General features: G+C 48.7%; 1 protein-coding gene across 1 annotated transcript in view; it reads left to right on the forward strand.

The window, feature by feature from the left end:
* The window catches only part of FGF18 (fibroblast growth factor 18), a 64,956-nt gene that overhangs the window by 13,507 nt on the left and 27,660 nt on the right, over positions 1–23,789 (forward strand). The window contains exon 3 of the mRNA XM_036391676.2: positions 9,533–9,713. Within this exon, the coding sequence (XP_036247569.1) occupies positions 9,533–9,713 (181 nt within the window). The remainder of the gene's footprint in view (positions 1–9,532; positions 9,714–23,789) is intronic.

The raw sequence follows: 23,789 nt of genomic DNA on the forward strand, positions 1-23,789 counted from the left end.
GGGAGAGATAACAGGGCTTGAGAATGTATTTCAAAGGGCTTTTGGGAGGAAGGGAAGGGAAGGGAAGGTATGGGGTGATCCTGGCTGTGCTGGAGGAAGAGCCTTTACAGACCAGCCCAGCCAGCATATTTTTTATTTCTCCCTGTTAATGCTGATGGGTTTTGTGGGCACTCCATGGACAGCCTGGAGCAGAGTTCATAACTTGGAGCAAAAATGCTCCAAGCATGGCCTGGGACAACAGACTGGGGCTAACATTGAGGGTGACTTGTGCAAGCAGAATTGATCAGTCCTCAGGCAGGAGCAGGCAGTGGTGAAGCAGTGAGGGAGCAGACAAAAAAGATGGAGAGACAATTTACAAGGTGATACAGTGCCAGGACAAAAGGAAATGGCTTCCCAGTGCCAGAGGGCAGGGATGGATGGGATATTAGGAAAAGTGCTTCCCTGTGAGGGTGGGCAGGCCTGGCACAGGGTGCCCAGAGCAGCTGGGGCTGCCCCTGGCATCCCTGGCAGTGCCCAAGGCCAGGCTGGACACTGGGGCTTGGAGCAGCCTGGGACAGTGGGAGGTGTCCCTGCCCATGGCAGCATTGGAACCAGGTGATCTTTAAGGTCCCTTCCAACCCAGGTCATTCTATGACTCATCCTGTGGTTCCTCAGGAAGGGGACTCTGTCACAGAGGGAAATCAGGATGCCAGACTGCTGCTGGATCCTTTTGTTAGCAGGTACGAGGCTGGTGTGAATGGCAGGGACTCCTGAGGAGGTCCCTTCCTTCCCCTTGGCACCATTCCCACAGAGGGTCACTGGGTGTTACCTTGTCAGAATGAGCAGGAGTGGAACTGACTGGAGCTTAGTAAAAGATTTCCAGAGAGGACATTTGACAGAGGAAGGTGATGCTGGGATAATTCAGTTAGGTCCCCAAGTGTCTCTGCTGAATCAGCAGAGAAGCCACCTCTCACCTGAGGTCAGGACTTGGGAGCTGCTGTGGGGACAGTTGCTGACCAAGTCTCTGTTTTCTTTGCAAATGCAATGCAGAAAGGTATTTTGTGAGTTCTGCCCTGGTGTGTACTGCTCGGTAGTTGCCGTGTTTTACCCTAGAGGGAGTTGCTTTTCTGCAGTGGGAGCAGGGATCTGTGTTCCTTGGAGGATGTCAGGGGACCAGATGAAAGGAGCTCCTAGGATAAGCACAGTATCACTGCTGAGGTGCTGCCCCAGCAAATGTTTATTCTCTTATGGGGAGGTTGGTCTTGGATGATCTTCCATCTCCTTCTGATGGCAGGGTTTTCCTGAGTATCCCTCAGGTTTTCCTGAGTATCTCTCAGGTTTTCTGTATCTTGTGCCTTTGCTCCTGTTTTTGTGGCGGGGTCTCAACTGGGCTGGCATCAAGCAGAAGAGCAGAGATGTCACCTTGAACCTGGCAGGCCCATGCTTCAAATTGACATTTTAAGTCCTTGTGGTGAAGAACTCTGCCTTTTTCCAGGGTTTAGGAAATGCCTGACCAGTTTCAGGGTAGTGGGCTTGGGGTTTCTGCTCTGCCCTGCTGCTGTGGCCAAACGGGTTTGCAGCAGGAGCATCTCCCCTGGGGAAAGGGGAGAAAAGGTCAGGGGTGCTTTGAACCTGGCAGGTTTCTCAGTAATTGGACTCGGGTCCAATTGAAGGGGTGAACAAATTGCTGGTAAGTATTTTTAGTGGGGTGCTGCAGCTTTTGTCCCAGGAACAACCCACTGGGAGCTCTGCCCACTTCAGCCCCACTGCTGTGGCCACCCAGGCTCCTCCAGCCCTGGGTGAGCAGCAGAGGGCCCTGGGGATAGCAGCACCCTTGGGTGGGGCAGGCAGCCCCTCGGCCCTGTGCTCACCTGTGCAGAGCCACCTGTGCTGGGCAAGGGCTTAATTCCTGCATACCAGGGCAGGTTATTTCAGCAGGAGTGCTTTCTCCATCAAGAAAATAAGGGTATTTGTTAAGGTAGTGGAGGCATTTGTAGCATGCCAAGCTCCCCGGTCCCACAGTTTCACAGGGGTTGGTTGGGGTTGTTCTGCAAAGCCTGTTGCAGATTTCTTTGCAGCAACACCAATGCTGTGAGGAGGGACAGGGACATGAAATGACTTCTGAGAAATCTGCGTGTCCTGGAGTGAGCAGTGAGGACAGCAGCACAGAGCCTCTCAGGGATGCGGGGTCCAGCGTGGCCCATGTGAAGAGTGAAGGACATTGCCACTGGTTAGCAGAGTGCAGGGGACATGGATGAACACAGAAACTTCCTCTGGAGCCCCATGCAGAGATGAGGTGCCAAAGCTGGAGTGGTCACACCTGTGTGGTGTCAGCTCAGACCTTGCAGCTCCGACCTCCCTCGCAAGCCCTGGGCAGCGGCTCGGGGAGGCAACACTTGGCCAGGCGCAGGGGAAGTCAGAAGGACCACCCAGTTCTGATAAGGGCAATTAGAAAGGAAGGGGAAGATTGTGAAAAGAGGGGCAAAGGGGCACAAAGGGAAGAAAAAACCCACCCCACCGCCGAACAAAACTGAAGATCAAGACTGCTGTTAAACACACTGCCTGTGAGGGAGGTCTCACCGTGCCTTTTCTAATCTAGAGCCAGCCAGGATTGTATTAACAGCTTCAACGCAATGGAACAAATTAATCCCTGATGTAATTGAAATCGGTGAGGTCTCACAATAGGTGAGTTTGACCCAGTGGGATAGAAATAGAACAAGTATTGGAATGAAGGAGTGAAACGAAGTCACACTGTTCAGCCATTGGTATTTCATTCCTAGAAACAAAGGCCAGACAAATGCAGAGAATACATGGCTCTGCTGGGCATGGTTGAAAGCTGCTCAATAATATCAAGCTTTGAAGGGATATTTCTGTGTGGAGAGGAAGTATATAGCAGAGATATAACAAGCATTAAAAAAGACAAAGAAAGAAAGGAAGAAAGAAAAAGCCCTGCTTGCTCCTTGCCTGATGGATAGCATGGTAAAATAATACCAGCTGTTAACTAATAATCGTCACCATCATTATCATCAGGATATATCAGAATTGGAGAAAAATAAGAAAAAGAGTTAAGGTCTAAACTGTATTTCTGGAGACTTGAACTGTCAAGAGCCCATGGCAAGCTGTGGCATCCCGCAGATCTCCCTCAGCTGAGGTACATGAGGTTGGTTTGCTTTGGTCAACACAGGTAGCAGGAACTGGTCCCAGTGGGAAAGAGCTGCCTTTGGGTGCTGGGAGGGGGCTCAGTCTTGGCCCCTTTGGTGCTGCAGCACCAGGGCACAGCTCAGGGGCATGGGGGGCACTGGGGCTGCCCAGTGCAGGCAGCTGAGCTGCTGCTGCTCATGGTGACATTGTCAGTAATGTGGCCTGGGAGCTGCTGGCAGTAACCTGTTCTGAGCCAGTGAGAACAGACAGGTGCAGGGGGAGATGGGAGGCTGGGGGTGATGAGAGGCCATGAGCGACATCCTGCCTCCAGCTGGGCTCCTAAAAGCCATTCATCAAGGCTGAAACCCTGCTCTTCGCCAGGATTAACCATTTCCCAGGGTGCAACAAGTTTAGAATCTCAGCGTATCACACATGGGGCATTTTCACAGTTCTGGCTATGGCTCATTCCTCCATCAAAAGGAGAAACTTAGTTTTCTTGAAGATGGCATCATCTTTCTCTAGAAAATGGTCAAATATTGATTGATGGGCCATAAAACATTCATTTCCTCAAACTCTCAGATTCCAGTTGTTTGGCGCTCCCTCCAGCCTCCCTCCTGGTTTCATACCAGGCTCAGTAACACTGTGCCTGCCATTCCAAGGCCGACAGATGCGTTGCTTTTGCAGTGGTGCATGGCTTGGACAGCCAGCGGGGTCTTGGAGCTGCTGGAGGTGTGGCTGAGTGATGGCTGCATTTCTCAGAGGTTGTGTGTTTCAGAGAGAACAGAGGTCTGGCACTGCCCGAGGAGATTCAATCTGCCTTTCTGAATGTACAAGGCAGCTCTCCAGAGGAAAGGAGGCTTCGCTTGCAGAACAGCTTTTGGATCCAAGTATGTGTCACCTCATGGAGCTGTGTCCCTTTTTCTAAGCCCTGGAAATGTGTTCTCCTTGGGTCTTATTTAACATTTCTGAAATCCAAAGGGATGGGCAGGCTTGACCCCCACATCACCCCATTTCCTTCTCCTGTTCCAGCTTTCTCACCAAAAAGAAATACCAAAAAGCATTTCAATGTAAATGCCATTGGTAAAGTTTTTTGTGGAATCTCATATCTGATCACTTTGAACAACCACTTCCACAGTGCTGCATGCCCTTTCTCACAGACCATCCCAAAAGGTGCACAGTCACCATCCATGGTGACATCTCCCACAGTTTAAGAGTGCAGCTTAAATTTTTGGATATTTATTTTTCAAGACAAAAATATTTTTCCATGGGTATCGGGAAGAAACAAACACCAAAGCAAAGCTCTAAGTTCTGTTTTTTGGAAAGGCTTAGCTCTATTGGTGGAATTCTGGCACTGTTGCACCATGGCCTCTCTCCCATTGGATGTGCAGAGCTTCACTGTAAGGTACCTTCTTTGCATATCTGAGCATGGAGCTGCTTTTCCAAACATGCTCCTAAAGCCACAGAAGGGACCACACCCAAGCACTCCTGTCTAGCTGTGGGAGGCTCTGTGACACGATGGTAACAACATCCTGGTGGTGGATTGACTTTGCAGTTAAATGGAGGAAAAAGGAGTGCATTGTGTTTCACTGTGTGCTGAGGGTGGCTGTCATGGGGAGCTAGCAAATCCTGCTGTGATTTGTATACAGGAATTCTGCCAAAGTCATGGAAGCAAAGTGGTTTGTTACTTGCCTTTGAGGGCTTGAGAGAGATCTGTCTTGGATATCCTCTTGTTGACCTTATTGAGTTAACTTTCATGTGTTTAGAAGGTCATGGAGAAAATCATTAATATTAGCTTGATTTGATGGCTGAAAGGTAATAAGTATTTCCTGCTTATCAGATGGGGTTTGAGAGGACTTTGAATAGCCTGATTTGTTTATCTTTTGCAATTGGTATGGCCCTTAGCTAGAGGGATTTTGTATTCCTGGTTCAGCTGGGGGAATGACATATGGTTGAGTGACATACGGAGCTCTCTATTGAGTGCTCTGTAGCATAAATAGCAAAACACCAGGAAATTCTCAAGTCCAGCTCCCAGCTAACTTGGGTATGCTGTGGGCCTTGGACATCTCATGCTGTAACACTTTATGACATGAACAATAACAGATTAACATCCCCCGTTACTGGAAAGCTTGAAATAGAAAAATCCAAAGTGCTGGAGGTTGGTTGGGTGGAAAGCCAAATCCTGCAAACGTGGCTTGGCACGGCCAGGCTTTCATTGACCTTGGCTGGGCTGGGATTGCTCCATTCACAGGAGGCATCCGTGAGTGCAGAGATGGGGCACGAGCCTGTGCAGGGCTGACATCACAGAGCTGCTGTTGGAGGCTTTTGCTGCTGCTCCTGAGCTTTTCTTGGATTAATGCACAGTGAAACCTTAGGCTGCATCAGCAAAATGGTCCTTCCCTCACCCTCTGTCTGGGATTTAACAAAGAGGGCAGTCGTTCTTTAAGCTGAAGGATCATTGTAAAGCCATTTAAAATGAAATCCACTCTTATTTGAGACTCATTTGGCAAAAAAGCACATGAAAATCTCCCATTGTGGACTCACTGGAAGACAGATGTAATTTCTGGTTCCTTTGGCTTGTTGGGAAAGGAGGAAGAACTGAATGCTCCACCTTGAATGACCGGGCAAGGACAACAGGCGAGGGAGAGCAGCTTCCTTTCATGAGTGAGGCATTTTTGTCGCTTCTGGGGCTGGAGGTGATGGTTATTTTTAAAGTAAATGCTGTTTATTCCTTTGCATAAACTTTGGATAGCCAACTGTACTTGTAGCTGGATATTATCACTGAAAGGTGTAGTGACAAATAAATAAAAAATGGATAAGAGACTGATGGAAAAGGAAGAGAGAGGAAGAGTGAAAATGAAATGAAATTCAATGCTCTGATTTAACAGCTGGAATTTTGCAGGTTATAAATTGTTGCCAAGGAATGAGGTGGAGTTACACAAAACCACTGTCTTGAGATGCTGAAATCGACATGCACAGACAACAGCCCATACCAGCTGGACAGATGCCAGACAGGACAGAGTCCTGTCTCCTGTGTCCCACAGTGCTGCTCAGGAGCTAGAAGGTGCAAACAGCCCTTCCCTTCAGGGACCTGTTGTGTGGAGCTCTGGACCCAGGGTCTGTTTTGCTGCCTAGTGGAGATGTGGATGATCAGACTGAAAGGCAAAAAAGGGCCTCATTTTGTGTATGATGTGTTATGTGCAGTAATAGCATTTCAATAGTCAAAACAAAAAAGGAAAACTTGCTTTGGTGAACAGGAGTGAAAGCCCTTCAGTTTAAGGGACTTAAAGACATTTCTGCATTCAAGTGTATTTGAGGGTGAGTGTACTTGGTTTCAGGTGACCTCCCTGACTGAGTGTTGGTGATCAGTTGCCAAAGGAGACATATGTTACTAATTTTTATGAGATTTATAGAAGAGTCTCTCTTTTGGTATATATATATGGACTTCCTTATCTCAGAGAGGTTTGCTGCTTGAGGGAGTGTACCCTGTAGGGAAGGGGTCCTGTGAGAGTGGATTTTATCAATGATCAAACAAGTTTTATCTCATAAAATCAACACTGCGTGAAATTTTTTTGGGGTATTGATATTCTCTGCTGCAGGCCAGATGCAGCCCAGGCTGGCATGGGTAATTCCCTTTGGCCACCCTCCAGCAGAGCATCCTGTTTCCACAGGGTGGTTAAGTGTGAGCTTATCTTGAAGCAGGTGGCTAAATCCGGGTGGTTTCACTTCTGCTCTTAACCACGGCTTCTGGCCAGGGGACAGCTCAGCCGCAAGGGAACCTGCAGCCTGTTCCTCTTCCAGGATTTCTGCCCTGGGCAGAACTGGGCACTTCTAGGGAAGTGGTGGAGTGATACAGGCTAGGCTGGCTGTATTTCAGGGTCAGCATCACCTGCTGATTCCTGCATCAGCTACTTCAGGTCTTGGCTAAGGGTGGGGCCATCCAGCTCCTTGGACAGGGGAAGAGGAGATGTCACCCCCTGTGCTGCTGGTGCCCTTCTTGCAAAGGGAAGGGGCACTTAATTAGCTGATCTTAGGCAGGACAGTGGTGACAAAGGTGTGTTGGTGACATGTTGGAGCTGAGCACTGTGCAGGATGCTCCATGAGTGCTCCTGGGCCCACCTAGGCACTGCAGCTACAAGCTGGAGCCTCTGCACTCTGAGTGCTCCAGAGACAATTAGAAGATAATTAAAACATGTTTTGGAAAACAGATTGCATTTTCTGTTGGGAGTTTCCAAAAAAGCAAAGCAACTTGCCCTTCCCCCCATTTCAAATCCCACCTGTTTTGGTTTTTTCCTAGAAAAATGTGAAATTCATTAACATGTGGTGAAAGCAATGTAACGACGTCATCTTGATTTAAAATCTGTTTTAAATCTTAAAATAATGGAGCCAGAATTTTAGCTGCAAATAGCCTTGCTTTGTGGGCACAAGGCAGACTGTCAGCATGACTGGAACCTTTCTGGGTTTGGTAGTTTAGCATCCTTTGCAGCAATGGGATTTGAAAAGAAAGGAAGAAAAGACATAGCAAGGAGAAAAATAAATTAATATGATTTCTGTCAAAAGTCAAGTCCTGTGTGCTTCGCTCAGGTGTAGCTGTGGTGCCTGGAGAGGGCAGGGCAAGCAGACCCCTGCTCTCTGCTGGCCAGAGCTCTGTCAGCATCCTGATGTGGCACCCTGCCATGGCCCTCTGGCTAGGGGCTGCTCCTCCTCCCACTCCCCAGCTCTGGGTCACAGCTTCTGGCCACCCTGTTTTCTGAGAGTGTGAAATATTGTGACCCCTGTCTGTCACCTCTGACAGCACTGTGAATGTCCCAGCATTGCCCTGAGCCTCCCTTGCCCAGCCTCTGCCTGTGCCTTCAGCTCCCTATGGGCTTCTGACAGCCAAATCAGAGATAAATCACTTTCTCCTCAAAACATCAATACCAGAATCCCAGATTTTACTAAGAGCACCGAAGGCAATCCCACAGCATCACTGGGAACCTCATTGCTGCTGCTGTGCTGAGCTTGGGCTTTGGCTCGGGGTGCTTTCTGAAGGTCTGGTGCTCAGCAACACTGCTTTTCTTCCTGCTGCAGGCCTGGGTGTCCCCAGGATAACTGGAAATGCTGCAAAGTTCTATTGAGGTTTTGACTTTCAGGCTTCACTGTATTTGCTGGCATGAGGTGATGTGCAGGAGGCTGAAGTGGGGCTCTTTGGTGTGTTGTGGCCACTTTCTTTATGTGTTTTAGTCTGGAGCAGATCTGAACAAGGATTTATTGACCTTTTCCATTTTCATTGCCAGTTCCCTCCTCACTCTGATACATCAGAACACTTTTGCTTGCAGGCCATGTTTCATGTCATTTGTTGTCCTGTAAAGTCTGCCACCAAAATGTTGCCCATCTGTGAGTTTGGAGTGGACGGTGTGGATGTTGTGGTGCAAATGCTCCACAGATCATAGATGGACAGTTCATGGAGCAATTTTTGGGGCTTCCTATTGTTTGGGTGTGAAGAGCTTTTTGGGTGCATGCTGCCCAGTCTCCCCTTTGGGAAGGCATCTTGAGAACAGTGCTGTTATTGGGTCCTCTGACCTTGGGCAAGTCAGGATGACTCTTTGGAAGGAAAAGTGGGACTCCTGTTTTGATATTTCTTGGGGATACTTAAAATAGGAAACAAAATGAAAAGTTTATGGTAATAATTTAAGCTGTAGTGAACTAAGGTTAATTTATTCCCTTGGCCAGAAGAAACAGATGAGGTGGCTGAGGTTGTCAGACCCCTACTGATCACAGCCACTGGTGGAAAAGCTGGTTTGACTCTCACCAGTCCTCCTGTGACCCCTTTTGAGGTGGACAGAAACACATCCATGGCTGGGGATCATGAGGTGGCTTCACTGCAGAGCAGAGTTGGTCAAACAGTTAAGCTGCAGAGTGTACAAGTGTCACTTCTATTGTAGTGGACTTTATGCCAGTGTGAAGTTGAAGTCCGTACTGCTAAGGGCAACACAAAGAGTTTTTCCCCTTGATGTTTTCCTGCAGTTAACTCAGAGAATCAGTGCAGCTGCTGAAGGAGATGCACCAAATCTCTGAGAAGGGTTCGGCTGTCTCCACTCTCCAGTCTGGGCCTGTGTAACCTGGTAGAGGCTGTGCATATGCAGTGGGGAGCCTAATTTATGGTCAGCATGGCTGACTAGGAGTTAATCAAAGCAGGGATGATCAGAAGTTTTTATTCAAAAACTCCCAGTTTGATTACAATGGCCCAGATTTGGTTTACAGTGGAGAATCAGCTCTGGATGGCTGCTAACACTGCTGCCAAATGAAAGGCAGCCAAATCTGAGGTCCCCAGTGCCAGTGCCCTTGGCAGGCCAGTCTGCAGTCCCTCTGCCCCAGAGCCTTGTTGTGTTCATGCTCTGTTCTGCTCTCTCTCCCCACTCTCCACCCATCTCAGATGTTTGCTGCTGAGGAGAATGTGGATTTTCGGATACACGTGGAGAACCAGACGCGAGCGAGGGACGATGTGAGCAGGAAGCAGCTCCGGCTCTATCAGCTCTACAGCAGGACAAGCGGGAAGCACATCCAAGTGCTCGGCAGGAGGATCAGTGCCAAAGGAGAAGATGGAGATAAATATGGTAAGAATATTTACTGGGATCCCCCAGACTTCAGGTCAAAGGCTTTAATCCAGGGTGTTGTGCTAAGAACCTCTTGGGAGAAAAGTAATAAGAGCAATAAAAACCAAAATAAAAGGAAAAATAACATTTCCAGGTTAAGAACATGAGATTTGTTTTGCTGGTGCTGCCTCCCAGCTGCAGGCAGTTCCAACAATACTGCCATGCCCCAATTTATTAGTATATGGTTGAACAAAATGTCTTTCTCCCCAGGCCATGAGCTCACAGTGTGTTTACTGCAATTCATGAATGATACCTAAATTGGTGATTGGGAAGTCCTTTCCCCATGAACTCTTGAGCTCGTGTTTGGGTGAATCCAGTGTTTGAATGAAGCCCTTTCTTCTTTTCGGGTGGTGGGATATTTGGTTTAAACTGAAAGTAGACTTTGAGAGCTTTGAGGGTACCCCAGAGTTCAAGCTGAATCTCTCGAGTGTGTGGATCTTGCAGGATCCCTGTGCTGACAGCACATTCAACTATTCTTCTTGTGATTTGCACACAAGCAACATGCTGGAAACGCTGCTAGAGCCTGGGCTATGAAAAATGCTGTAATTCTGGTTCATTTTGAGATGGTTTCTGCTGAGATGCTTTTACTCTAGTTGGCTGTTGGGAGGAGTTTAGGGCTGTTGAGAACACTGGTCCTGTCTGTGTTTGGGATGTGCAGCCCTCTGAGTTCCTGTGCTGCTGCAGAGGTGTGTGTGAGAGTTTGCTGGCTCAACCATTCGTATGAGATTGTCTAGTGCAGCACTGGTGAGATGGAGCTGAGCTACGGGGAGGGCAGGTCAAAATCTGGGAGCGGTTGTTCCCTCGGGAAGCTTCAGGACGGATGAGGCACACGCTGAGCACTGAGGGCAGCTGCTGCCACTGCAGGGGCAGGGGCAGCGTGAGCTGTGCCACGGGAAGCGACAGCCAGAGAGCACCGGGCAGGTAGGGAGTGACCCCCCCAAAGCACTTGTGTGGGGTCAGCCCCTCTCTCAGAGAAAGCCCTGCCCTCACGTCTCATCAACCTTGCCCTTTGTCATTCCCAAATTTTTTCCCAGATATTACAGGAATGAAAAGTGCCACTTGGCTGCTAATTATTGTGTCATTTTATGGCATTCATCCTCCTGAGCTCTGATGTGTAAACGAGGCGCTGGGCGCTGCCGCCGCCGCCCGGGTGCGGCTGCTGCCCGCGGTGGCTGTCAGGTGCCGTGATGGAGTTTTCCTCTCGGTGAAAGAAGGCGGCATTTACAGTGGGTGCAGCAGGGAAGTGTTCCCGGGAGCAGCTGACAAGTGCTAATTTATGTGTCAAAGCCCATCTTGTCCCCTTCATACATATGCAATCGTGTCTGAACAACAAACCCCGCGTGCGGGAGCGTGCTCGTGGCCGAGGGCGCTGCTGCCGTGAGAGCCCGAGATTCTCGGCCGGGAGCTCCTGCATCCCTGCCTGCCTCCAAACCCCCACTCCTGCATCCCTGCCTGCCTCCAAACCCCGCTCCTGCATCCTTGCCTGCATCCAAACCCCCGCTCCTGCATCCCTGCCTGCCTCCAAACCCCGCTCCTGCATCCCTGCCTGCCTCCAAACCCCCACTCCTGCATCCCTGCCTGCCTCCAAACCCCGCTCCTGCATCCCTGCCTGCCTCCAAACCCCCACTCCTGCATCCCTGCCTGCCTCCAAACCCCGCTCCTGCATCCCTGCCTGCATCCAAACCCCCGCTCCTGCATCCTTGCCTGGATCCAAACCCCGCTCCTGCATCCCTGCCTGCCTCCAAACCCCGCTCCTGCATCCCTGCTTGCCTCCAAACCCCGCTCCTGCATCCTTGCCTGCCTCCAAACCCCGCTCCTGCATCCCTGCCTGCATCCAAACCCCCGCTCCTGCATCCTTAACTGGATCCAAACCCCCGCTCCTGCATCCTTGCCTGCATCCAAACCCCCGCTCCTGCATCCTTAACTGGATCCAAACCCCCGCTCCTGCATCCTTGCCTGCATCCAAACCCCCGCTCCTGCATCCTTGCCTGCATCCAAACCCTGCTCCTGCATCCTTGCCTGCCTCCGAACCCCCACTCCCCATCCTCGCCTGTCTCCAAACCCTGCTCCTGCATCCTTGCCTGGAACCAAACCCCCACTCCTGCATCCTTGCCTGCCTCCGAACCCCCGCTCCCCATCCTCGCCTGTCTCCAAACCCCGCTCCCCATCCCTGCCTGCTCCCCCAGACCCCATCCGGCTCCGTCCCCAGAGCCTCTCAGCAAACGCGCCGAGGCTGTGGAGCCTTCTCGCCCCCAGCGCTGTGAAAGGTTATGGAAATCTGCTCTTGGTGCTGCTTGGCATGGAACACTCGGAGCATGATAATCGGGAAGACAGTGAGGTGGGACACGGCGGGCCGGGATGGATCCACGCAAAGCTCCTGTCTGGGATAATGGAGGGGGGAGAGATGTCGGAGTTACTGGAGTGAGAACCATCTGTGTTACAGCCCAACCTGGACACAAAAGCAATGACACAGGGTTCATTATGTGCCAGGAACCCCACCCCCTGAGGCATTATTATGGAGTAACCTTTGATCAAGACCAGAGAGGCTTAAACCGGGTCTGGGAATCTCAACAGTTGTAAACTTTTGATCCACATCTCCGTCTTACCGATCAGGTCTGCATCTGGAGGAGGACACCTCTCCTCCCACGCAGCAGATGGCTGAGTGTCCCCCTGCCCTTTCCCTGTCCGTGACAGAGCCGAGCTGTGCCACCCTCGCAGATGGCACCGGCTCCTGCCCCGGCCCTGCTGGGGGAGCACACGGCGAGGATGATGTGGGCTGGTGGCCTAAGGATTGCAGCTTGGGGAAGGTTTTAGGAGGAGAAACACGTCTGAGAAATGTCTGAAAAAAGGCAAGAGACGTGAGCAAAGGTGCCCGTGAGCTGGCTCCAGCCGTGCATCCTCTCAACAGCCCGGTCCAATTAGGAGAAGGTGACATCGGGCAAGGGCCACGCCAGCTCAGGGTTCACGTGGGAAGCTCTGTCAGGGCGAAGGTCCCTGGTGCTCATCACCAGCCCTTTAGCACCAGCCCGTTTTAAGGATAGCGGAATAAATAATGTTTTAACACCTCTTTCCCGTCTTCCCTTATATTCACAACAGTGTCCAAATGTTTCTTTTTTCCTTTTTTTTTTTTTCTTCCACATATCCAGCTTCCAAATGGGAGGGTTGTCCTGCCTTTGAAGGGAGATTACTTTTATTGCAAGGCTTATTGACTTCTGTAAAACTTGTCACCTCTTGATTGCAGAGAATGCCCAGAAGAGAGGGGAGGTGGCAGATCTCAGGCAGGGAACTTCTGCTTTCCAAGCAGCCACCCCAAGTATAGCAAAATGAGCAGCCAGCCCTGGTCAGGGAGGAACGCAGCTGCAGGGCTGGGGGATCCCAGGGCAGAGGAATCCCCATTGATTGTTTAATCCAGGTGTGTAAATGCCATGTGCAAGGCAAAATGCATGCTCTGCAATGCATAATTCTGCTGCCGTAACAATTCCAGTGTGTAATTTTTGGTTTATGCATTCTTTGGGGCCAAGATCTGGTCCTGTGTGTTGGATTATTAAATGTCAAATTAAGTCAGTTAATAGAATTAATTGAGTCGATGTAATCCATTTAATCAGATGGATTTGATCCCTTCTCGGATGATTTAGAATCCATTAACAGATAAGTCAATTATTGGACTAAATTAAATCTAATAATAATGCCTACTGCTCACAGCAACACTAATTAATCTAAATACACTTACCTATCTCCCAAGGTTGTTTTTTTAAAGGCTTAATTGATGTTCCTAAAGTGCTCTGAGATCTTTAGATAATAGATGATCTGTGTGAGCAAAATATTATCTCTTAACAGACTATAAACTAATTAAACGACTGATGTATATACAAATTGCATTTTTACTTTAATCCCTTGAACCTATTCAGAAAGAATTTGCACTGGCCCAGAAAAACAATATTTCTATTATAAGCTTATTACTGCTTTACAGGTTCCTAAGTGGTCCTTTCATTCAGAAAATGAAAGGATGAAGGAGAAAAAACAACCATTAAATTGCTGACAAAAAAAAAAAAAGGACCTGGAACCTTTATAATCTACCTCCGATAAATGGTACAGATAGGGAAGAGAGGGATCAGTGACCTGAAACCTTAGATCCTTTCATTTATTTTCATTTCACAAAAGGCAGAAGACATTCTATCCTGTTTGTTCATGATCTGTGTATCCGGCGCAGTTGGGCAGGCAGAGCTCTCTTGGTTGGGTGAAGGCATTTTTTGCCTCATTTGTATTTCAGAGGTTTTTGGTTTAATTTGTTCCCAGTCCTGCTGTCCTACGGGGCATGGAGCAGCGATAGCCGTCAGTGCAGAGGTGTGAGAGCCCTCTGCTCCCCTCGGTGGAGAGAACTTTATTTTGCGGAGTGTGGGGGTGTCCCGGGGGCTGGGCTCGGGACAGAGGTACATCCCTGAACGGCACCTTCCAGGTGGTGTGTGCTCCATGCATCCATTCCATCACAGCTTCAAAAACACTCTCAAGTCCCTCAGGAAGTTACAAACCCTGTGTTTTATAAACCGTCCTACCGATAAGCTCTCTCGTCTACAGCGTGGAGGCTTTATTTGGGGACACCCTGTGCAGGGGCAGGGCACAGGTGGGGCATCAGCACCGGGCACTGTGCCCTGGCGGTGCCAGCCCCTGGAGGCTCCCCCGGCTCAGCGGGTTCGGCTCAGAACTCCCGAGGGACGGGTTTGGGGTCTTTGGGTTTGTCAGTGGGGTCAGGAGGGAAGGGGAAGGGCGTTGTGGGCACAGACATCACGCCCCACACAGATGTGCTGCTTTGGGTGGTACAGAGACAGCAAGGCGCTGAGGCAAACGGGTGTCACTTCCTGGGGCCGCTCCAGCCGGGCTGCTGAGCCCTGCAGCCTCCACCTCCTGCTCGAGCTGGAGCTGCCCTGAGATGCCAGCGGACCTGCCCACGGAGAGCACATTACTGCTGTCTAGACATCAGCCACACTCCATCCTGCCAGAGATTTCATTTGTGGTAGAAGTGGGCTTTGTTCCATGAGGAGGTGTAATATGTGTGGAAAATATTATAGCAAAATAGCCTCCTTTAATTGACTCTAAATTTTGCAGGATTCCTTCCTAGGTTTGGGTAATCTGGTGCTCTCCAGAATTAATGGCTGACATAGCACTTCTTCGAGCTTGGCAGCCTGACAGCTAATTTAGAACTCCCTAAACTCATTTCACTAATGACTCCCATTTGTTCTATCTGAAAGCCTGGAAACAAATGCAAAATACCAGTGCCATTGTCCCATCTTTAGCAAGTCATTCTTTCCCTCAGTATTTCTGGCACCTTAACAGCAAGCTGCCTTGGGAAATCTGATTAACCCTTTCCCTTCCTGGAATAGTTTGAATCAATTTTGATCCATCTCCTGGAAAGAGCAGGAGTAAAAAACCAAACTCATTGTGGCTGGAAGACTCAGAATTTCTGTGCAAGAAAGATAAGAGATGTAGTCCGAACATCAATTTTGATTTGTGAAATATCGCTGTATTTCCGCAGTTTTTCCACGTGTATTTCCAAGCTGCTTTTCTTTCCAGGAACAGGTGCGTGCAAGGTTTTGTCTGTCAGTGCAGCTCAGCCCCAAATCCCGCATGAGCTGGGATCTGCCTTGTAATTTATTGTGCTGACCCATCAGAATGGCTGTTTCCCATTTAACCCACATATCGCTGCCTCCAGTCTCTTCCCATTACAGTTTTGACATCACAACAAGACAAATAAATTTTTTAAAAGACCTTTTATCTTCTAAACCATTTATTTTCACTTACTTAGCCCGGGGGCAGAGCTGACCTCAGCGTAGGGGATGATCATTCACCATGGCAGCTGTACAGTCAGATGGGTCCTGGGGACAGGCCTGAGCCAAGCAGCCTTTGCCCTCCAGCTGCTGTGCTGTGGCTCTGGGCTTTTCCCTGCTTGCCTAGCAATCCCTGAGAGCTGTATTATATTTTGTTCCTTAAAACGTCTCCCCTTTTCATCTGCAGTGGGGCAGCGGTGAAGCTGTTCCTTGAAAGCAGATGAGGGGATGAGCTGAAGCTTCAGGCAGCTCAGGGTTTTGCTGAGCCAGGAAGAGCTTCTGTGTGAGGCAGAAACCTGAGCTGGGGCTGGGGATGGAGCTGGGGCTCCCAGCTTGCTCTGGGCAGCGAGGGCTCTTGGTTGCCCTCACCTTCCTGGTGGCTCTGAAAAGTTCTATTTGAAACACACTGTTAGCATCTTATACAAACCATCTGTATATTGAAGACATTTTCTGTTTTTATTCTGCCATATTCTGTGCTCGCGGCAGTGTGGGGAAAAGCCTTGCTTAGGCAGGATGAGAAGTTTGAGAAAAATCCTAGCCTTTTTGATTCATGACAAACCTCTTTTGAACAATTAATTTGTTGCCAATTTCCTTTACTTTTGATTTTGATAGCTCCTCTCCTGAACTCCTGCTGCAACCAGCATCACACCTGAAGCCGAGTCTCTCTGCACCAGTCCTTGTTTTGTACCCGCATAACAGCAAAGCCTTACGTTTATTTTCCCTCTGACACCGCACTGATTTTAGATTTCCCTACTGCTGGATCTTGAGATAGCTTAAAGAACCTTGACTTTCATGGGGAAACAAAGAATCTCCTTTTAACTGGGTGTCTATACTTCACAAGTCTCACAAGCACTGGTCAGGGTTTTGAAAGCATAGGCCTGTCTGTCAGCAAATATTAGAGACTCAGAAATAATGAGGAGAGGTAATTTAGGGATCTACTGATAATTTGTCATTTTTAATTCTTGTGTAGAGTAGAAAGTGAGCTACAAAGTGAAAAATCTTTATTTTCATGTGAGTCATAAAAGGGTTTTTGTTAACAGTTTGTGTGTGTGTGTGTGTATAATTCCGCACTGTGATTTAAGTGTTCCCATTAGAAATGCAGAATAGGAAATAGGATCCCATCTGTGAGCAATTTAAGAGGAAGTGAGACAATGGAGTCGATTGCTGCTTCAGTTTAGATAATCAATACAAATATTATTAGTATAGTGATTTATCTTCTTAGACACTTTATGAAAATGTGAATGCCAGCCCCTGAAGACAGGTCAATATGATGTTATCTGCTCCTGCCTTGCTGTGTTTATGGTGCTTTCCCACGAAGGTCAAGCATCTGCTTTGTTAAATGTTCTTCCCTGGCTCTGATGAAATAACACAGAAACAAACTTAGGGCTTTCCTTTCTCCTCCATGGCTCCAGAAATGCTCTATGCTTGTCAGTATAGTGATTACTTCTGTCTGAAATCTGTACTGGGGACTGCTGGGGGGACACTGGGAGGTGATCTTCAGGGTCTTTCCAACCCAAATCATTCTGTGATGAAGTTCTGGAAGAAGTTTACATAATTTTAAGTATATTTCTAGGCCAGGAGTGATTCTGTGCACAAATGCTGAGAGCTCCTTTGGGTTTACTGCAGTTGTTTTGTGTTGGTGCCTATTACCAAACCTTGTTTTGTGCTCTCTGAGGTTTTCCCATGTCTAAGCATTTGGCCAGTCATTGATTAATTCAAGTCGGTTCTTGGGGCGCAAGTAAAAGTACCCTACAAATAGGCTAGTCTGCATTTCCAAAAGGGTTTTTAATTGCTTTTACTTTGAAGAAGAAGGAAGGAAAACATCATCAACAAATGCTCTTGTACATTTTGCTTTGTGTACATTCCCATACATGATGTCAAGTGGCCAAAGAATTTTTTTCTTCACAAGAAACATTTGGAAAGAATAAGAAATGTCAATAACCCTGTTAAAAACTGCCTAACTAAAGACAGGATGGGGAATACAAAACTTGATGTGAAGATTACACTTCTCCTTGAAGTTCATCATGGAACCTCACTTGCCTGTTGTTTGAGATTCCTAAAGTCAGATTCCTGGAGACTCATGGTGGTGTTGGCATTGGCCACACCTCACCTGGAGCATCTCCTACTCCAGGAAGGGTGATCTGGGGTGGTGGGACGCTGGGGCTGGACCCTCCAGACACTGGACACAGAAGGAACTTTGTTCCTCATGTATAATGAAGCAGCATGAATTTCATCATCTCAGTGTCCTCACGTGTCCCTCCTCAGCCCAGAACCCCCTCAGCCCATGGTGTGCCAGCAGGATGAAAGCTTTGCAGATGGAGAAATGCTAAGGAGACAGTGCTAATGGAGACCACACTGGTAGCCTGGGTAGAAGTAATTATTTGGTGCTTTGAGATGCTGTGAGACTGTTCCTGTTTTCAGGTTGGGGCTTCCTCAAGAAAGGTGTTAAATTTATAAAAAATAAGGCACTTCAGTCACTCGGATTTCACCTCAGCTCTTTGAAAAAACAGATAGTCAGGAATTTCCGCAGCTGCAAGGTGGAGCACAGCAAACATTAACAAGGCCAGTAGCACTGCCTGGCTGTCTGCAGGAGCAGGGAAGAGCCCAGGTCCTGCAGAACTGCACTGGTGTTTGGCAGAAAGGTGAAAAATAACGAAGCTGTGAAGAGGAGAAACTGCTGATGCATGGTGCTTGGAAAGCTGGAAGAGTCCAGAAAGGGAGCTGAAAATACCCCCCAAAAATGACTATCTGTGGCTTGAATGAAATAGTGTCCGATCAGCATTCAGAAACCGCTGAATCCAGGCCGTTCCAATACTGGCATTTTCCAGACTGCTTGCCAGTCGGATGCAGAGGAGAACACGTGTGGAGCGTCTGCGGTCGCAGTGCTCGCAAGAAGTGGAAGGTGAGCTGGATGTAAAGGCAGTGAGAAGTCCCAGTAAAAAATAAGAAACACCTACTTTTCATCCAGTGAGGAAGTGTGGGGCTACTGGGGTTCAAGGCAGCTGCACTCAGAAAGCATCCCTTTTAATAAGCTGTGTCAGCAATAAATAGTGCCCACTTTGGTCCCTGAAGAGCTTTCAGTATTTTTGAATGCCCATAGTAGACAGTTCATGCTTTCATGGTGAACATAGGGGCTGAGACCTTCTCAATATATCCTGAGCTTTGGGTCCCTGAGTTGTGCTGTAGCTGCCTTGGGATGTGTCTGTCCTTTGCTGATGCTGCCTGGAATGGTGGAGCTTGAAGTGTGATTGGGTAGTGCTCAGATATTTTTGCCCTTGTCTCTGTGAGCTGAAACATGTGCCTGGAGGCCTTCTCCTCTTCTGCATTTGCAGCTGCCAAAAAAGGTGCCTTTCTTCCCAGAGCAATATGAACAAAACCCCACCGTCCACTGTGGCCCTGCCTCTTTCAGCTGTGATGAGTTTTGGGTGTTCTCCAGCAGTGACAGCAGCTGTGCTGGCTGGAGGGGTCTGGCCCCAGGTATTACTGTGGAGAGGAGTCCTTGTTCTCCTGCGCTGCTCAGCTGCTCTGGCCTCGTCCCACAGCTGGGCTGGTGGGGCAGAGAAGGAGCAGACATTGCTCCTGAGCAGCTCGATGGTGATATGAGCCTTTGGTGTTTGACCCACATGGTGGGTGACATGCTTGGGATCCTGGCTTCGAGCTGGTGTGCTTTGGTTTATATCTGATGTACTCAAGTGCTTTTGGAAGGACAAGCAGGAGATGAAATGGCTGTTGGAATGTGAGAGGGGAGCTCTGAGGTACTTTGTGAGAGGGATGTCACCCCCAGCCTCTGGAGGCTGTGAGGACCTTAGAGTAGAGAAGCAGCAGGGAAGGGCTAGGAATTGGATGGCATGTAAGCACCAGAAACGCCACTAAAAATATTGTCCAGGTGTCCCCAGTGCTTGGCCAGGGACAGCTGCAAGGCTCACAGTCTGCAGGGGTGAGTGCTGAAGCAGACTGGGGGATGCTTCAGGCTCCTGATTTCAAATCACATACTTGGTTAGTTAGAAGGTGAACACCACAGCTCCCAAAAGCTGGTCTTGTCCTCTCGGCATCAGTGATGTAGGCCCAGGTTCCAGTGCCAAAGGAACTTGCCTAAAGGTAACCAGCATAAATCCCTAATAAGGTTTCTGCTGGTTGCATGGAGGGATCACAGGGCTCGATCTCTGTTACAGCCAAAGCTTGATTATCCTTTTTCCTACACTCCCGAAACTCCACCGACTTAAACAGAGCCATTCCTGGAGCTCCTGTGTGAGACTGAAAGGAGATTAAGTGCCCAGCAGTGCCTCCCATTCCTCCTGTGTCTTGCACCTTTGTTCAGACCTTGCATTTCAAACCATTTTAGCCGGTGGGAGGCAAATCAAAGCTGTTAGGTTTGAGCCGGTGACAATGGCCTGGTGCTGTGTGGTGTGCCCAGCCCCTTGCCTTTGTGCAACGTTTGTGATTCTTGCCTTTATTTCATTTGCTTCGGCATCTGCATTTGTAACCGTTTTTTTCAAGTGAAGTTTCTGACTGGTGACTCATTAGGAGTAAATAGGCAAAAGGATATTGACTTTACACCTACTAATTTGGGGGTGCTAACAAGCACATGTAAGAGCTTTATAGTCACCGGGTAAATTGTCCCACCTGGGGGGGCTGGAGGAGGGGAGATAAAAAAGCATTACAAAGAAGCAGCGCTTTTGTTTCTAGCTCCTAGCCTTGGCTGTTCCTGCTGCTACTGGAGCTGGGGTGGACGTTTGATGGTCACCATTGCTGGAGCCTGTTCTGAGCTTCCCCAGGATTTTCCAGCACCATTAGACCCGTGTGGGCACGGGACTAAGATCCTAATGATAGGATGCTAAATGTGTTCGCTCGGAAATGAGGTGCCCCTTACATCGGCTGAGGGAACAAACCCTCCTTCCCGTGGTGTGAGTGCAGGCCGGCCGTGAGTCAGGTGTGCTGTGCCTGGAGGGCGGCTGCAGACACAGCGTAGCTTGAGCACAGCCCGTGGAGGCTCTGCCAGCACAGGCCAGCAGTGTGGGATGGGTGCCTGCTGGCAAACGTGACTCCTGTGCCTGCGAGGGCACCAGGGTCTCATGGTCATGGCCGGGGGCAGCTCACTCTGCTGGGTTAGTGCTCAGCCCTGCTGGTGGTGCTGGGACACCTGTCAGCTGCAGATGTGTCTGTCCCTCTCCAGCCATGCCTGTGACACAGTAATGCCACCCTTAGGTGTGCTTAGATCAGGATGTCACTTGCTCAGAGAGTGACCTGTTGCAGGGTAGCTGGAGCACAGCTGAGAAGTGATGGTCCCCAGCTCTAGTGGTCCTGCTCGAAGCAGAGGGTTGAGCTGGGTCACCTCTTGAGAGCCTTCTCAGCCTGAATGAGTGTCTTTCAACACTGATTGTCAGAACAGAACTGGCAGGTAAAGGCATTGGTGATCCCTTTCTCTGATTTTCCTTTGGATGCATTCAGAGGGACCCTAGGGCAGTGACTTTTGTGGTTTGTCCCCATTTGGGATTTTTGTATTGAGATTTTTAAGAATTACTTTAAAAACTGGAGATAGGCAAAGTTTTTCATCCTCCTGCTTTGGTCCTTCTGCCCTTTTGCTCAGCTTGGGGTGACCCCCTCGTGTGGAACGGATGATACCATCTGGTACACAAGGGTGTGTAAGCTGTAGTTTATCTCAGAAGATGTGTGCTGGGAGGGGAGAGGCGTGCCGTGTGTCAGGGTGAGAAGCAGCTCTCATCTCGGCTCCTCTCTGGACACAAGCCTGGTGTGCTGTGTGCTCAGAACAGAAGAAAATGGTCCCCGCTGGCTGTATCTGATGTCAGGCTCCCACTCTGTGGCTGTGACTTCAGCCTCACCCCTTCTCCTCCTCTGTGCTGCATCCAATATCTGTCTCTCAGCAGGAGGAATCTGAGGAAATGCAGCAAACTTCAGCTCCTGGGGCTAAACTGTTGTGCTCTCTAACAGCAAACTGTGTTGAACTAATTGACAACCAGCTTTAAACGTACCCCAATCAAGCAAAACGCATTGATTTATTTTTTCCTCTCTTGCCGAGCACTAAGCAGCTTCCAGCTTGGTTTCCTCCCCAAGAAGTGGATAACTCATCTATTGTGTAGTAAAACTGATGGGCAGTGTTGACTTCTATACAATCCTTTCAGTATGCTTAGGGAGGAAGGAGTTCTTATGCTTCTATGAATGTTTGACCACTTAAAAAAAAGCAAAACAAAAAAAAGCCCAACCCAAAACCACACACAACAACAAAAGATGATCCATTTTCTCTGGATGTCTTTGAAAGAAGCTTAGTTTAGAGACAGACTGGAGAGAAAGGCTATTGATTTTGTTTGACCTCCAAAGAGACTGCGGTCAGTATATTTTCCCTGCTGGAGGTGGTTCAGGGCTCTGAATTTCCGTGTCAGCGTTTGTATCCTGAAGCACGCTGAAGCTTTTCTGCTTCTTCAATAAATAGCAAGCTGTAGGGAAAGGTAACGCTGGAGTAAATTTATTTCCCTCTGGATCTGCCCTTCCTTTCTTTAGCTTCGTCATGTTGCTGATGAAGCATTTACAAACTTTTTCATTGAATGCTGTGCAGGTTCGTGGGTTAAGCTGAGACTACAAGCATAGTTTTGTAATCCCTCTCTTGCTTTTTCCAGGGCTGAGCCAGGTCCTTTCCCAACCTCTTGCCTGCACCAACAAGGAGCAAAATACCTTCCTGTGTAGAGTAATAAATGTTCTAAAAACTGCCATCCTCTCTTCTACCCTGATTATTCTCAACCTTTGCAGAGGAAAGCCTTCCTGATTTTTGCTTAGTCTCCTAAAGAGAAATAGATTATTCTGTCTGGGGACTTGGTTGTATTGGAAATGCTCTGCTTGATACAGGTCTGTGTAGTTTTGTAGATGTTCTTGTAAAATGGCTTATGACAACTGATGTGCCCTTTCTATGGTAGCCACCTACCAAAGGATGGCAATACCTGTGGGATAAGTCTGTTGTCAGTTCTAAAGGAGCTTCTTGGAGCTCCCTGTGAGATGAGCAGTGCCAGTAGGCATCTCTCCATGCCGAGATGTCAGCTGTGTTATCTGTGTTATCGCCTCCTCATTTAACAAAACGCCTCACGTGGTGTGGGTTTGGGGTGTGTGCTTCAGCCTGCGTGGCCACAAGTTCAACACAGGCAGTTTGCTGCTGTCAGCACATCAAAGGGCAGCCTGATAAAGCTGCTACAGTGTAATCAAGTCATGGTAGAGAGTTACTGATGTTGGGTACCAGCTGCTGAGCTCCCCTGTCGCCTTTGCCAGCAGGAGCTTCATTTCTAACTCACACAGACAGAGCTTCTTCTTGGAATCCCCTCTTCAGAGGAAGGGTTGGTCTTCCTGCCACTGCCAGCCTCACCTCTGCTTCTGGCTGTGCTCTGGGTCAGGGTGGAGGCTGCTGCTGCGGGTGTATGAGCCCTGCAGTGTGTGTGGGCTGCTGACAACTGCATGGCACCAGTTTCTAACTTAAGCACTCCATTTCACTGAGAGCAATGGCCCAGTGCATCCCTAAAAAACAATGAATGGCTGAGGATTTATTTGTGCACTCTGGGCCAGGCTGAGGCTGCAGCCTGTGTTGCACGTGTAACTCTGCTGAGACCCCAGAGCAGGACTTTGAGAGCTCCCCAGAACCTTTCACTGCTGTCTTCAGCCAAAAGCCCCACTCCCCACATTTGAATATTCAATTACATTAGCCCCTTGCAAATGGCTCAGCAGTCATCTCTGGGAGTGGTAAGAAGAGAGAGCTGGAACTGTTAAGCCTCTGCACAAACACGAAGGCAAGGGACAAGGAGCGGATGGGAAGAGCTTGTGGGAGGGGGTAGATTTGCAAATGGTGTCCTCCTGTTTGCACTGGACCACTGGGTAGGACAGGGAAATGCAGAGCGGCTGCCATGGGACAGTTTAGTCATATTTATTACTAAATTAATACAATACTTATAATTATTGTATCAATTTATAATTATTAATTATAATAATATTTACAAATAAAGACAAATGTTTTTATTAAATTAATACAACATTCGTCAATGCACTGCTTGCTTTGGGAGTAAGTAGTCCCGAGCTTGTGGTCTGAGCACAGACTGGGCTGTTAGGTATTGCCCACCTCAAGGTCATCATAAAGCTTTGTTAATTAAAAAAGCAGGAAGTTTTGCTCGGAGTCCTGAGCAGCAGGTGATAGGCCAGCTGAGCATGTTGTGGAAGGATAGGT

This window comes from Molothrus ater, chromosome 15, assembly GCF_012460135.2.
Source record: "Molothrus ater isolate BHLD 08-10-18 breed brown headed cowbird chromosome 15, BPBGC_Mater_1.1, whole genome shotgun sequence".
NCBI classification, from domain to species: Eukaryota; Metazoa; Chordata; class Aves; order Passeriformes; family Icteridae; genus Molothrus; species Molothrus ater.